At 38.9% G+C, this 15,366-nt stretch overlaps 5 protein-coding genes across 10 annotated transcripts; 3 read left to right on the top strand and 2 right to left on the bottom strand.

Annotated features, from left to right (window-relative positions):
* Nucleotides 1–68: 68 nt before the first annotated feature.
* On the top strand, nt 69–1,531 carry Fsn (F-box synaptic protein). The gene is made up of 3 exons (XM_068291940.1): nt 69–519; nt 582–946; nt 1,056–1,531. Exons 1-3 carry the CDS (start codon nt 212–214, stop codon nt 1,148–1,150), a joined length of 768 nt encoding a protein of 255 aa, XP_068148041.1. The 5' UTR covers nt 69–211; the 3' UTR covers nt 1,151–1,531.
* A 45-nt stretch (nt 1,532–1,576) lies between these two features.
* Nucleotides 1,577–2,004, bottom strand: LOC137578262 (COP9 signalosome complex subunit 9 homolog). The gene is made up of 2 exons (XM_068291941.1): nt 1,832–2,004; nt 1,577–1,773 (listed from the first exon to the last, which is right to left on the bottom strand). The coding sequence occupies exons 1-2, from the start codon at nt 1,907–1,909 to the stop codon at nt 1,630–1,632; spliced, it is 222 nt and encodes a 73-aa protein (XP_068148042.1). The 5' UTR covers nt 1,910–2,004; the 3' UTR covers nt 1,577–1,629.
* A 250-nt stretch (nt 2,005–2,254) lies between these two features.
* On the top strand, nt 2,255–8,759 carry Dp (transcription factor Dp). 6 transcript variants are annotated; one of them, XM_068291932.1, is made up of 10 exons: nt 2,255–2,411; nt 2,966–3,171; nt 5,821–5,996; nt 6,073–6,139; nt 6,220–6,287; nt 6,353–6,414; nt 6,675–7,244; nt 7,334–7,416; nt 7,480–7,563; nt 7,634–8,759. In XM_068291932.1, exons 2-10 carry the CDS (start codon nt 3,102–3,104, stop codon nt 7,825–7,827), a joined length of 1,374 nt encoding a protein of 457 aa, XP_068148033.1. In that variant the 5' UTR covers nt 2,255–2,411; nt 2,966–3,101; the 3' UTR covers nt 7,828–8,759. The 6 variants fall into 6 exon arrangements, with proteins under 6 accessions (XP_068148033.1, XP_068148039.1, XP_068148034.1 ...); XM_068291933.1 differs by lacking the exon at nt 2,255–2,411 and adding an exon at nt 2,435–2,545; XM_068291938.1 differs by lacking the exon at nt 2,966–3,171 and having other exon boundaries at nt 2,280–2,411.
* Nucleotides 8,760–9,481: 722 nt separating this feature from the next.
* On the bottom strand, nt 9,482–11,493 carry Pex13 (peroxin 13). Its single transcript, XM_068291939.1, has 3 exons — nt 10,567–11,493; nt 10,272–10,510; nt 9,482–10,157 (listed from the first exon to the last, which is right to left on the bottom strand). Exons 1-3 carry the CDS (start codon nt 11,175–11,177, stop codon nt 9,724–9,726), a joined length of 1,284 nt encoding a protein of 427 aa, XP_068148040.1. The 5' UTR covers nt 11,178–11,493; the 3' UTR covers nt 9,482–9,723.
* Nucleotides 11,439–14,452, top strand: LOC137578257 (WD repeat-containing protein CG11141). The gene is made up of 3 exons (XM_068291931.1): nt 11,439–11,905; nt 11,993–12,277; nt 12,340–14,452. Exons 1-3 carry the CDS (start codon nt 11,690–11,692, stop codon nt 13,915–13,917), a joined length of 2,079 nt encoding a protein of 692 aa, XP_068148032.1. The 5' UTR covers nt 11,439–11,689; the 3' UTR covers nt 13,918–14,452.
* The last annotated feature ends 914 nt before the right edge of the window (nt 14,453–15,366 follow it).

Raw genomic sequence — 15,366 nt, 5'->3', positions numbered from 1 at the left:
GCCGGTCACTCTAACTTATCGATAAATTTTGCATGAAAATACACAGCACTGGGTGCCATCGTTGCATTTCCCAGCACTACCAGCTGTAAATGGTTGTTGATGAATAAAACAATGACAAAAACGACCCTTGAGTGTAAACAAAAAAGACAATATCTACTAATATAACAAGCCGCGATCAGAGAGCAGACCTAATTGTGAGAGCACTCGTAAAATGGTCGATCCGGTGGCTGCATTGTGCAATTTTAATGTTCTTGAAGTGATTTTCTCTTACCTCGATCTGAACGACCTCAGTCGCTGTTCGCAGGTGTGCAGGAGTTGGCATCATTTCCTCAATGACGAAAACTCAGATGTATGGCGGTGGCATTGCCTCCATAAGTTGCCCAAGGAGGCAATGAAATCGGATCTACTGACCTCCGTCTCGACTTACAAGACAAAACTGAGAGCGTATTTTCATGCCTGGAGTCCCAACGACTGTTCCAGAAATGTATACATTAAGCCCAACGGTTTTACTCTGCATCGGTGAGTCATTAGCCCCCAAATAGTTCAGGTATTACTTATCCGTATCCCTCATAACTTTCTAGCAATCCTGTTGCCCAGAGTACGGATGCAGCGCGAGCGAAAATCGGGTTTCGCCATGGTCGACATGCGTGGGAAGTGATATGGGAGGGACCACTGGGAACTGTAGCGGTGATTGGTATATCCACTAAAGATGCTGCCCTACAGTGCCATGGCTATGTTGCCCTCTTGGGATCTGACGATCAAAGCTGGGGCTGGAATTTAGTTGAGAATCATCTGCTACACAATGGCGATATGCAAGGCAGCTATCCCCTGCTTTCAAATGCCCCGAAATATCAAGTGGGCGAACGCATACGCGTCATCCTCGATTGTGATGATAACACATTATCATTTGAGAAGAACTACGAGTTTCTCGGTGTGGCATTTCGTGGTGAGTACAATCTTTAACGATTGATTGAGTTGTGTACCAGATTACGATAAAGAAAAGTTTGAATTGTAAAAAGTTTCGGGTTAATAAGCTGTTGTTCGTTTCATTTCAGGTCTGCCCGATAAGAAGCTTTATCCCACAGTATCTGCTGTCTATGGCAACACTGAGGTGTCCATGGTTTATTTGGGCACACCACTAGACGGTTAAGTGATTCGTTAATCAGCAGATGCAGCCTTAGTCTTAATTTGTTTAACAAATTTGGTATTTCGTTTCATTCCATCACAACCGCAAACAAAGACATTCTGTTTCAACTTCTACATCCGTAGACAATATAATACGGCATATTATATAGGTTCTTGGAAATATTAAGTAACGGTCGATACCGATTTGTAATATTTTTAGTTATATATGTACATATTCTACGAGTCTCGAAATAGTACATTGTCGATTTTCCAGCGGTATGTAAATTTCGGCAAGGCCGAATATAGCCTGAGCCTTTTTTGGTTTGTAGTTTGTACAAATAAAAAAAGTAATATATTATGCATTTTGTTGATACGCCAAAGTAAAAGTCCACCTAATTTCATCAAAGTGAGAACTGCAGTTAGTTGTAGGAACCAATAATAAATGTGTAAATGTAATTAGATTAACTTTATTGCCAACTGGTTTAAGCTACATTCACAAAAAACTTATTTGGCATTTTCGGTGGAGTTTTTAATTTTGGCCCAATTGTCGTCATCGAAGAGATCGTCGAAATCGTTGTAGAAGTCGGCATGAACATGTTGTTTATCATTTGGCAAATGATCCATCATCATCCCGGTTGCACCGCCGGACTGAAAACGTAAATCAATCGTTATAACTGTAAAATCTGAAAAGGATTTGTAAAGTCACTTCATCCATTTCCATGTAACCGGGACCTTCTGAGAACATCTCATCGGCAGCCAAGGAGGGTTTCATATTGAGATCCATTTGTTCACTAAATTCCTTGATTACGCTTTCGTTGTTTTACTATTTTCACTTTTGCTTGCAATTTGTTTATAAACTATACCAAAAACAGTGTGGCTGTCGCAAAACAAGCTAACATCTGTTCGACCAACGATAACTTTTGCTCAACAACTGTCAGTTCAACAAAAAATTTGTATATGAAAGTTAAATGAAGTTTTTCCTTTGCTTATATATAGCTGTGATTCATTCTTTGAGAAATTTAAATAAAACCTTCTCATAATTTTTGGCTTAAGGTCGGGATTTGCCCATTGATAATTTTGGTCATCGATATCAACCATCAGGTGGCAACTTTGTTTACGATGCGTAAATTGGCGGGCGCGCTGTGTCTGCCATCTCGCTCACTCGGTTCGTCCCACATGAAAATGAAAATTCAACGAGTTTGAATGGAAATTTTGTGCATATCGTGCTGCTATTAAATCTGAAAATAATTGCTAACTAATTAGTCTACTCGAAAGTGCAAATAACAGTGAGTCTTTTAATGCGAATTTGATGAAAATCCGTTAAGATTTTGTCCCCGAAAAAGACTTGTGAATATAGGCAAAAAAAAATTTACGGCCGCCTCTGCTAATACTGCTGCGGGTGCTGCTGGTCTATCTGTGTGTGAGTGCGTGTATGATTGTGTGTGTAAGTGAGTGTGTGTGGATGTGTGTGACGGCAAAAGAAATGCGCTGGAAAAAATGCGCTCGCCATTTTGATACGGAAATTTTTACCTAAAAACTACTAACGTATCTATAGAGCAGACAGTCCAGTCTCCCCCTCAAAAGGCAAGACCAGAATGCAGCTAACCACACACACACACACGTGTTACAAATAGTGCAGTGAAAAAAAAAGTTCAACTACAACTACAAATTAAGCCTCTCATACACATTACTCCACCAACGCCATCTCTCCTCTACCACTATCTCCGACCCCGCACCCATCTAACCCTCTCCGCCACCAACACGACACATAATACATTTCGTTTTAATTTTTGTTGTTGTTGTTTTTTATTTTTTTGGCGGCTGCTTCCCCTCTCTTCAGGTGGCGAGTGTGTGTTGTTTTAGAAAAGAGTAGTAAGCAATAGTAGGCAAAAGGTAGCAGCAGCAGTGCGGGGCACCTGCTCAACCAACAACCACAGCAACAGTAGGAGCAGCGGGCACAAACCACCCACTCAAATATGGCGCATACCTCGACCAGCGGAGCCGTGAAGACAGAGGAAGTCAATTACTTCTTTCGAGACGAGCATGGCAAGTATTTTAATGTTTATATTAACCGATACAACTATTTCAATTTGGCGCCAAATACTCTGAATTTGCCAACAAATTTTCCTAACACCATTTCCATTGGTTTTTTCACCTCATTTATTGCTTCATATTTTTTTACCACCAAAAAATGAAATAACACAAAAGTTTACAGAAAAAGTACATTATAAATCTTGTTTTTGTCTGCGCGCTGCGCTCTCTGCATTGCACACTGGTCCAATTGTCGGAAATTCAGGCAGACACTATTTTTTTTTTGCAAAGTTCTCAAAAACAATGTTTTATGTTAATAGAATATTTTCTGTGGTATACAGAAATCATCGTCTTGTTTCATCCATTTAATGCATAATGCAAAAAAAGTATGGAATTGGTTCAAATTTGTAGTTGTAGGAAACTAATTTGACCCCAATTTCAAAAAGCAACAAATCAAAATTTCGTTTTAGTCATACTCCAAAATATCAATACGCTATCAAGTTGTAGGTTGTGCTAAAATTTTCGACATTTGGACCAGTGTGCATTGGTCGGTCGCTCGCACTCTTTATCAGTTGGGCTCCCCAGCTAACAGCTGATAGGGCAGAGCAGCTGACGGCGACTTTGCAGCTGCGTTCGCTGCCAGTATGAGAGTTTCCTTCCCTTTTTTTTTTTTTATATGTAGTTCCTAATTTTGCATGATAAGCCGCCTGTAAATCATAAAATTAAGCTCAAGCTTCTTTCTGCAATGTGTCACGAATTGATAGAGGGAGTTAAAGAACAGAGAGAGAGCCACATTCAAAGATAGTTGAAAGAGAGAAAGAGAAAAAAGTTAAAGCCCCAAAAACGGGCAAACAACAAACATGTGTAGGCAGCGGCAACGGGCGCTGCGCTGCTTTGCTCTGTTGTTGCTGCTTCTGTTGGCCGAGGCACGTGTGTATGTAGGTGTGCAAGCGTCTGTGTATGTGTGTGTATCTGTGTTTGTTGTTTGCATGAATGAGTGAGCAGTAGCAGCGCGCCGGTTGACAAATGCAGGAGCGGACTTAAACGCACATAAACAGAAATGTTCAAAGAAGTTCTTTATAAAACTAAGAAAATTAGTCCATTACGTGAGATTCCAGTTGGGTGTAAATGGAGTATATATTTATTGGTTAGGCAGTTTCTTTCGTGTTTTAAATCCGCTCCAGCTAACCGGTCAACAAGGTTGAATACTGTCTCTTTGACTATACATATATCCCAAGCATGTTTGACAGTAGTTAAGCCACTGTGAGTCATTTGTAGTTGTGTTTTCTGTATCTATCTGTGTTTGTTCGTAAATGTGTGCGTGACAGTTGGCAGATATATTTTTAGTTTTTTTCGACCCTTTCTTGGTTTTCCTTGTTGTTGGTTTTTGTTATACATTTCATAAGTTTATATGTATATTATTAATCTTCTTCTTATTCATGCTTTGCGGTGTCCACCACTTGTTTCATTGTTATGATTATGCAAATATCTAGCCAGAGAGAGATAGCGAGGGCAGGTGAAAATAATTAACATATCCAAAACGGCGCAATGTAAATTTCAACTTGATTAACAACTTTATGAAGAAGAGGGAAAATCATCGATTAAGCCGGTTACTCACTCCAAAGAATGCGAACGCCAGCGAGGGCTTGAAATTCATTAAACTGAAAACAAAGAATTGTATTTGTAGAACGAAAATAACAATTTGTGTTAGAAATTAACACGATTGGGTAAAAACTAAAAATTATGACTGAATAAGTAAAACTATTACTCCCTTATCTTTGTTAAGAATTAAAAGTGCTTGAGGGTTATTTCAAAATCTTAGAAATTCCCGCCTTAAAAAAAATAGAGAGAGAGTATGGGGAGTTCAGTTGTTTAAATACTGTATAAACTACATGCAGAATGATCTTTAAAGCACTAGGTATACCAAATACTTATCTTTCTGTAATTTAAAATAAAAATGATAAATGTCCAAATTATATTTTGTCTATATATTTAACACCTAAGGCACATTCTACTGTTTGAGATCAAGTTGACCTTGATCCTTCTTTTCGAATTAAACATCAAATTCTTTAAATCCCCTGAAATTCCCTTGCGATATTTAAGTTTAAAAGCGATCTTTGTCATTTATTCGATCTTTTTCGATAGCGATCCGTGAATCGTCACTGTGTCACAGTTCATTTTAAACATAATCGAATTCAACATTGTGTTGTGTGTTGGATTCAGTTGTGCTCACGTGTATTTGTGTGTGTGTTGATATTGCAATGGTCACATCACGTGCGACGCATCTCTGCGCTCAATAACGATCTGGTTTCTGTTTTGGTAGGTTAGAAAGGGAAGGCGGGAAGACCACCACCGCGGCGACACATACATGTTTGTACTTATCCTGGTCACACCAAACACAAATTGTGAGGGAGCTTGTATGTATATGTGTGAGTGTGTTTGTATGCACCCCTTAAAATGGCAAACTGGGAGAATTCTTGAATTGTTGTTGCTGGTCTTGCATTCGCTTTCATTTTTGCGCGCTACTCTTTGTCATTTCATTCGTCTTTCCTTCTACGCATTGTTGTTGTTGGTTGCATCTATAAGAACGACGGCCTCAAATGCTCCGTGTTGTTTTTCCTTAGTTGTTCAACTACGTTTTTTTGTGCAACTTTATTTTTGCAGGGCAAATTGCCAAAATGCTCAAACCGGCCCAAGTGAAATCCGAAGCAATGAACAAAACAGGCTTTGTTTATGCCACCAGCAGCAGCGGCGGTGGCGTCGGCAGCAGCTCCACTGCATCAGCCTCAGCACGCAGCGGAATTGGCAACATGGGACGCATGGGCGCCTTTAGTCAAATGGTAAGTTCAACAAAAAACAAAACTTTTAATCCCATGGAAAATCCTTCTAATATCCTTTTTCCTTGACTTTTACCAGGGCTCAACCACACAGGGACAGTTTATAAGTCTTCAAGATAATTGCATTACAATTCCAAAAATCGAAAGTAAGCCACATCACCTTCTACATACACTTGTTGTTTATTGTTTTAACTTATTTCGTTTGTTTGTGATTAAACAAACACAGATACTTCATCATCATACACAACTGTGTCAGCGCAGAAAGGTGGCAATGTCGGCATCAACAACAGCGCGGTAAGTAAACAAAAACTCCTCGAGAAGACTTAAATACCAGATTAATAACTGTAAAATGTTTGCAGATAAAGGGTGAACGATATGTCAAATATACGCCAAACAATGCCAATAAAATGAAATCAAAACTGTGAGTATATAATGTCAAAGTTGAGAAAAGAAGCCATACAAATTAAGCAAAAAAGAAGATTTATGGTGATCGTCTTTTAAGTAAGAATTTTTGGCAATTTCAGTCAGATTCAGATTACAGTCGAGTACAGATGAATCAATTCAGATATAAACGAAATTTTATGAATCAATGTTAACAAAAGAAGTCGCTTTCTGTTAGTCATAGTTAAAAGTCCGCATATTTATTATCTTACTAACAAATCTCATGATTTTAATTTTCAGGCACGCCATACAGAACAGTTCATTGGGTCAAATGTCCCCCTCCACATCTTCAGTACAAAGAAAACGTAAACCTGACAAGGCTGGCAAGGGTTTGCGTCATTTCTCGATGAAAGTATGCGAGAAGGTGGAAGAGAAGGGCAAAACCACCTATAACGAGGTGGCCGATGATTTGGTTAATGAGGAATTAAAAAACAATTCATATGATACCAACTGTGATCAAAAGAATATCCGACGACGTGTCTACGATGCGCTCAATGTACTAATGGCAATCAATGTTATATCCAAGGATAAAAAGGAGATCCGTTGGATTGGCCTACCGGCCAATTCAGCGGAACAATTTCTAGCACTCGAAGAGGAGAATAATTTGAGACAAGCGCGTATCAAGCAGAAGGCCGAAATGTTGCGTGAAATGATCCTGCAGCATGTGGCCTTCAAGGGTCTGGTTGAGCGCAACAAGCGAAATGAGAATCAGGGTGTTGTCCCATCGCCAAATGCCTCGATTCAATTACCCTTTATCATTGTTAATACGCACAAATCGACCAAAATCAATTGCAGTGTGACTAACGATAAGTGAGTAACCAAATCGAAGACCATAAAGTCTATTGCAATTGTTTACCCTCCACCTCTCTCTCTTTTTATCTTTATCCTACTCTTTGTAGATCTGAATACATTTTTAAGTTTGATAACACATTTGAAATGCACGATGATATTGAAGTACTGAAGCGGATGGGCTTGTTGTTGGGTGAGTGGAGTAATTGTGAAATTTCTTTAAACTTCTGCTGATTGTTAATTTTCCTTTCTTTAGGTTTGGATAAAGGCGAGTGCACACCTGAGAATATTGAGCGGATCAAGGCTTGGGTGCCACCAAATCTAGCCAAATATGTTGAGGGTATGAAAGAATCGATTTTCCCTTGGAAACGAAATACCTTATCGATAATTCTTTTCATATCTTGTTTTAGCCTATGGCACTGGTAAAGGTGGCGATGTGGCCATGTGCGATTCAGATGATGATGAACATGATCTTAATGGGTATCCCGAGTCCACCACAAATGATTCTCAAAGCTTTTCACAGCATACAACACAACATACCACCGATTGTGATGTGAAACAGGAGCTGGATGAGGATGATGAGCTCGAGGATGATATCGATTGAGCTCTGGCAACGGGTAATGATGATGATGATGGTGGGCATGGTTTGGAGAGCAACAGAGCTGGGATTACCGTACTGGATCCCAATGCCAATGGTAGTAGTACAGCTGGAGGGGAGAATGATGATGATACATTTAGTTTAACGTTTATTAATGCTTTTTTGGGTCTGCCACGTCCACTTGGTTAGAGTATCAATCAGCCACGTCCTCCAGGAATCAACACAACTTCCGTCGCTACCACCTAACTCTCTTTTTGTGACCATCTCATCTTCCCTCCCGCCCCTGTTCCTCGATAATATTGAGGATAATTTTGGTTTGTGTTTATTTCTCAATGACTTCATATAAATTAAACAATTTATACAAATATTATGCTAATTCGTATATCAAGAACAACAACAACAGCAGCAACAGCAAAAACAAAACAAAAAACATTTATTATGTATAATGTACTTGTATATTTAATCCACATACATTATTTTTCTTGTATCTGTAATCATTTGAAGTTTTATGTTTTAAGCGCAAAACGTTTTTAAAAATTAGTTTTTATCTAGGTAAGCGTATAAAGAATTGTATTTTAATGAAAGAAAATATTTAAAACAAAACCCCCCACATATGAATTATTTGCTAATATCGCTAGTTTTTTTGGTTAAAAATTTAAAAACAAAAATATGTAAAAATGAATTATACAATTTTTTAATTTATCATATATTAATTGCAATTTCAAATCCCAAACGTCAAAACAAATATATATATAATTAATATATATAGATTATGTAAAAAAAAAAAAAACGCAAACTCAAGTCAAACGTGCAACAGCAGCAACAAAACATATTAAATATGTTTATCTATTTGCTTAAACAAACAAACACAACAAAAAATGAAAACCTTAAACAGTTGATAAGTTCTTTTCTAAAAACAAAATCCAATTTTCCCAAAACTTTCTCATTAATTTTGTTATTCTGTTAACACCAATGGCAGAAAACAAAAAAAAAAAAAAAAACAAATAATCGACCTACCTATTTAGTAATAAACAAAAACAAAACGACGAAGCAGCAACAAAAATCGGTAAACAATTTGTAGAATTTATATTTATATATATATATTATATATTATGAAAATTTCTTCAAACAAAAACAAGAAAACTTGACAAAAAAAAAACATATAAATTTAATAGAAAACTAAAGTAGTAGAGTTGGTTAACATTTAAGTGACGATCTTAATGACGATGATAATGATGACGACGACGATGAAATGATAATGCAGTGGATAATGTAGTTGTGTAATGAAATCGAAATATTTAATGAAGTGCATGGGTAATGAAACAATTTTGGACAAAGAGCATATATTAAATAACTTAAGCAAAGAAAAACCCAAATGAAATGAGGTTAATAAAGTGGATTACATATTGTACAATATGATAAAAAAAAAAAATACTAGCTTTTTTATATAAATTATTGACAATTTTTCAGTCGTCTAAGAACCCATAATAATAAAGTAATTTCATTCAATGTGTGGGATGAAGTTGGACCTTTGGACAACAAATGGAAAAGATATAATCCCAGTCCAGCACTTTCTGAGTTGGATTTGTTAACAAATAGAATTAAAGTCCATTTTAGATGCATTCAAGGTAAGCTATAAAACGAATTCAAATTAATTGGATTTGATTATTGGTTAAAATATTTAAAGTTTATTTCGAAGCCAAATCAAAATAAATACAAAACTAGAATTAAATATGGTTTTGATTATAACTTAATTCAGATTTTTGGTGCACCAAATGAATTTTATAGTTTAACTTTTGGTTCCGACATGCTAGCTAAACCCCTAACAACAAATGGAAATGTACAAAAGATAACTTAAAGGACTAAACAAAATACACACGCATGATATATCTAGAAATCTCTTCAGGGGAATCCCTCCTCAAGAACTGTTGCCATCGTTGAGGGAGGTCCAAGTGGTTGTTGCTGCTGGGCAGCTAAATTGAAATCATAGTTCAGTTGCTGTTCCAATGGTGGGCCGGGAAAAGCGTCCGCTGATAGATTCATTAGACTTGGTTGAGGTTGATCGCTGGGCGGAGAAGGAACTTTAAGCGCTTGCTGTTCCTGGCGTATCTGTTGCGGGGATTTCACATAGTTAATGGGTATTATGCCAGAGGTTTGTCCATTTATGGTAGCTAACGCCCATCCAGTGTTGAGTAGATTCAAAGTCTGTTGAATTTCGCGTGGTGCCACTTGAATGGATTGTCCTACTCGCAGAGAGAGCTCGTTCTGATTACGCGCCTGGAAATCGAACATGGCCTGTGTTTGTATGGGTGACGTCCACCTTGCCGGATCGCGGGCTGCGTCAGGGGGAGGGAAAATAAAAACGGTTTAATACATATTTCTTATCTGATAGATTAGTGCCAAGAGCAAAGTTTTCACTTGTGATAAGATAAATTGTCCAATGTGCATACCTTCCTCCTGTGCAGTATTCGTCACTGTACCCAGCAGCCTCATTATGAGGTAGGGAGCCGTAAAAATGAAACTAATGAACGCCAGTACGGGCCAAGGGGATGTGCCTTTACGTGGCAGCTTTGGTCCAACACCAGCTCCTCCTTTTTGACCCTGATTGTCGTTTAATGCTTCAGCAAAAGCCTTTTTAAATGCAACTGATGAGGGATCTAAATTCGATATTCTCAGCCAGTAAAGAATTCTATGGGAGAAAATTTAAGTGAAAAAGGTGTCTACATTATGTTTATGCTTACTGACTTTCTGTAGATCCAGTTCAGTCCGCGGAATATAGCAAATGTTGTCCAAAACTGAGCAAACACTGTTCTTAATCGTCCGAAATTGGCCGCCACACCCAAAATGGCGCGAAAGGAGCTGGTCAGAGCAAAGAATGTCGAATCCAACATGGAAGCAATGTTACCAATGGCCGATACTAACGATTCAATTGACTGGAATGCTGGGCGTGAACTGGCCTCGGCCATTTGTATAAATCGTTGCTCCGGATCGTTGACTCCCATGCCCATGCCAAAGCGGTTATATCCACCGCCGTAACCACCGCCATAGCCGCCCATACCCATGCCTAATCCGTATCCAAATCCTCCGGTTTGATAGCCGCCATAGCCTCCTCCACCTAGGCCGAATCCTCCGGAGTTATATCCACCTCCGTATCCTCCATATAAGCTTTGTGTCTGTTGGTATGGTGACTGGGGTAGAGGTGGTGGCAGAGCTCGCACATTACCGGCATAAGGAGTCCGAAGCACGGCATCGGGTGGTGGCCCACTGGAGAAGCCGCCTCCAGGAGCGCTACTCGAGGGCGGCAGCAGCGGGGCATCGTTAATCACTGCAGTGCGCAAATTATTGTTGTCTGCCATCGCGACAAAGTTAAACTGCTTATCGTCGGAAACTCTCGACTGATGGCCAAATAAATGTGCTGAACTTTGGTCCAAAGAAGTTTCGTGGGGGAAAGAGAGTTCGGGGTCGATGTCAGGTTGATAGGCGTCTGTTTGCTATTTGCTCTTGCTCTCACTGCTAGTTGGGGCTCTGATTTGCAGTCGTGCCGTTGAACTAAAGAGCGGAGTCCAGAGATTCGTTAGCTTTAGATTAATCAATAATCAGTTAGTTGTAATTTTTTTTATTTTCTCTTAAAATATTTATTGGGAAACAATGACGTTGCCAGACTGAGCTATTTAGCAGTGTTAGCACTTTTAGCTTTTTTTTTAGTTGGAGTTGGCTTTTATTCCAATTGTCTTAAAAAGTGCCGACCAGGGCTCCAATTTTGCTTATACCTGTGCTTCTTTTACCCATCTGGCAGCCTATTGTATCGGTGTTTGTGTATGTTTTGCTGCCGTTGTTGTTATTGTTAGTTGTAGAATTTATAATAACAATGGCCACGGCCGATTTGTGTTCCATACGAGAATGGGCTCCTCTTTCGGATATAATAGATCTTATACCGGCTCGACAGCAAAGAGGATTCTTCCCGTCGAATCTCAATATAACCTGTATGGATGGAACTGATAATTACCTGGCATTGGGCTCAGATGGGGGGATTGTTTTTTGGTATAATCGTCAGACGGGCGAAATGCAGAAACTCAAGACAGAAGTACGAGAATGAGTCATCCCGTTCCTCTGCGTGTTTTTCACACATTATGGGAGTGTCCTTCACCACCTCCTCTCTTTTTATTTGTAGGTGGCCACACGCATAACATGCGTGAAGATAGTCAATTCAGTGGAGTTTATGGTGGCAGCTGGCAGTGCAAATGGACAGGTCAGTGTATTCCAAATACAAAAGGATCTGCCGCCTGATTTAGATTTGGTTGCGCCCTGCACGCGCAGTAAGCCCATTGAACGATATACGATACGGGATTTACATCGATGTGTGGTCAGTTGTTGTGAATGGTCCAAGAATGGCATGAAACTATATTCCGGAGACCGACAGGGAGTTGTCGTCTTGACCGAATTCGATTATCAAGCGGTGAGTTGGGCGACTAATGCTATTTAAATCAGCACCAACTAATAAACTAATTGACTTTGCAGCACCTTAGCAAATCACTGGAGATACTCAGTGAGGCCTATGAGATTGTCCAACTGAGTGTATATCAAAGCTACCTTCTAGTTTCGACTTTATATCGTTGTATAATATGCCAGCGGGATGCCCAGACCTTGCAGTGGCACATCACCCAGGTTGGCAAAAAAGATCGCAAGCAGCTGATCGATTGTGGTGGGATATTTTTGAAGCAGAAATTGCAATTGATTTGTGGGCGTCCTGGTTTACGTTTCTGGCTAGCCGATGTCCAGGGAAATGTGTCCAAGACCATACTCTTTAAGGAGGCCGTAATGCGTAGTCCCACCTGGGAGATTCCCATTTTAAATCCAAAGCAAAGCAACAGTCAAAATCAACAGTCTCATCATGTAGAAGCCAATGCTTCCTATGTGGGCTCCAGTAATTTTCGTGAAATGTATCTGTATGACAATCATGATTCGTTGGTGGTTACCCATGATGATGCCACATTGTATATCCTAAATATCGAAAGCCTTAAAGTGGAGGCAGTGGCTCGTGGCTTTCGCAAAATTTTAGACTTCTGTGTGAATGGCAAGGAAATTTTTGTTCTTGAGGGCGAGCGTTCCTTGCTACGTTTAGCCCCAGTGCCAGAGAAGCCAAATCGAAAGGCTCGGGTCATCTTTAATCCCTTAATGCCACCACCTGTACCCATATTGGGTTCATCCCAATATTCAACTGTTGAATCCCCGTTGGAGTTACAGGCAGAAGCTGTGCTGAATACAGCCGAGGAATGCTTTGAAGTGCCACCCATTGAGAAACTGGATCTTAATGTCCAAATAGAACTGGCTGTGGAGTCACCACTTGGTCAGCAGAATCGCCGTTTGGAGATCTTTCGTCGTATTGGCGAAATGGATTTCGAGCAGTCCATAGTTCATAAGAAACGTAAAGGTTCCGTAACAGGAAGGCCTAAAGAGTCGTCAGATAATTCAGGCACTGGCATAGTGGAAATTGGTCAAGAAGTGAAATTGCCTCTGACCAGTGCCGCCACTCTAATGGAGGCCAGCTACTGTCAGATGGAAAACAATGGTCTGGCCTCACCTTTGGATCTAAAGAGCGCCTTCTTGCAACATTTGCCCGATGCGCTGAGCCCAACAACTTTGCAGAAAACAGTTGCTGAGAAGGCAAAGACCTTGGCTGCTGAAATGGACTTACCTGAAGTTCATTTAGCTCCTCTCACCACTGAAGAGCTAAACGCTGTACACATGCCCCAGCTGAAGGAGCCCCTAATCAACTGCTATCCCACACATCTCGAGGAGGTTAGTGTGCAGACTACACCACAAAAGTACCCCAAATCTCTAGGAGATTATAGTGCTGGGCAGCCAGTTGATGACATTTGTGCCTCAACATCAAAGCCAATTGTGGCTCCATTGAAATTTATCAACTCCCAGCCAAAGCCCGTACTAACTCTAGAGAATGGAGATGCAGAAGAGGAGTATACTAGCTTTCTGCCCGATTTTCGTAGGGCTGGTGATCCATTAAAAAAGGCAACACCAACACCACCAGCCACAAGTGATTCTAATACGTCCAGTGAATGGGAATTTCTTGATAACTAATCAGGATTGTTGATCGTTATGCAAGTTTTATTTAGACGGAAAACATTTAATCCAAAAATTCCATAAGAAATCTAGAAAAAATCAATGTTTGCATTTGCGATTACCTTACCTTAACCCCCTATATACAAATATTCATATAGTTTTTCTTGCACATATCAACAATCCTGTCTATCTGAATCCAGTATTATATTTAAGTGCATATTTTCAAAATTTGTTCTCCTCTTTTCTGAATTTTATGCACATTCTATTCATTTGTTTTTCACTATTTTGCTTTATTTAACTGAAACTGTTTGTTGTGATTATAATTAATTTTTTTAAAGTGAATTTTAACACATATTGTATATAGATTTTAAGCCAAATTTTTGTAGAAACAGCACTGTGAACATTTTTTTAAAGATTAAGTTGCCTAGAAAGATATATGAACACATATATATATAAATATCCATGTAATTTATACTCGAATGTGGCTTTAAGTACAATTTTTTTGAGTCTCAAAAACGCTTTGTGAAAAATATATATGTAACTTTTAAAACGATTACTGGCCCTTTCTGTTTGTCTCGTGTTTGCTACAGGAAATTATGGAATTGATAAATTTGTGCAATAATCTATTCTAAATTAGTAGTATACAAATGCCAGACATATTAGACGGAAACAAGCCGCCTACAAATTGCAGCATGTGCACTTGGTGATAAGTTTTCCAGATATTGAAAAAATATATTATAGAAGTTTTTTGTTTTTGTTTTGATTGTGAAGCCAACCCATCAACAGTTGTCGAAATATTTCTAATGGAAACTTTCAGAAATGGAAAATTCCGAAAAATCAAACGAACCTTCAATTGTGCAATTGCATTTCCCTTTCTATAGAGGAAAATTCTGCACTCCATCCGATAAACAAATTGTAATTTGAGCTCGTCTTTAATCATAGTCAGTCAATTGGTCGCCAACAATGGAAAGTTTTCAACCCATAATAAGCAGAGCAGAGCATAGGAAGATGTATCTAGATTCTAGAAGATATTTGATTTGCCAACCTTGAAACCATCTGCATCTTTTATGCCAGAGCAATGAATAACAAGTAAATTAGTTTTTGAAAAATTTTTCACAAATTTTAATTGAATTTCTACTATTCAAAGGGAGGCAGGGGAATCCCCCCTCTCAAGGTGCCACTTAAAACGCGATGCTCAATGAGTAAATCAAAAGGTGTAGATCAAACGAGATTCTTTTCTGCATTTTTCAGGTCTTTGCCAAATTGATTCAGTTTGCTTTCAATCGCAAGTGATATGGTCATCATTACAATCACATTATGTAATTTAGTAAGTCTCTTGTGATTCCTACAAAAACGTTTTACTTGGGTGAAATGATTAAAATATTCTCAAGAAATAACAATTGGTGGCTTCAGAATTATGGCTTTATACTCTTTAGAAAACTTCAAGCCAATTTAGATCGGAAACGA

The sequence above is a fragment of the Drosophila tropicalis genome, unplaced genomic scaffold (assembly GCF_018151085.1).
Source record: "Drosophila tropicalis isolate 14030-0801.00 unplaced genomic scaffold, ASM1815108v1 contig_593, whole genome shotgun sequence".
In the NCBI taxonomy this organism is placed as follows: domain Eukaryota; kingdom Metazoa; phylum Arthropoda; class Insecta; order Diptera; family Drosophilidae; genus Drosophila; species Drosophila tropicalis.
The sequence above is the reverse complement of the archived record's forward strand: the minus strand, read 5'-3'. Positions and strand labels throughout refer to the sequence as shown.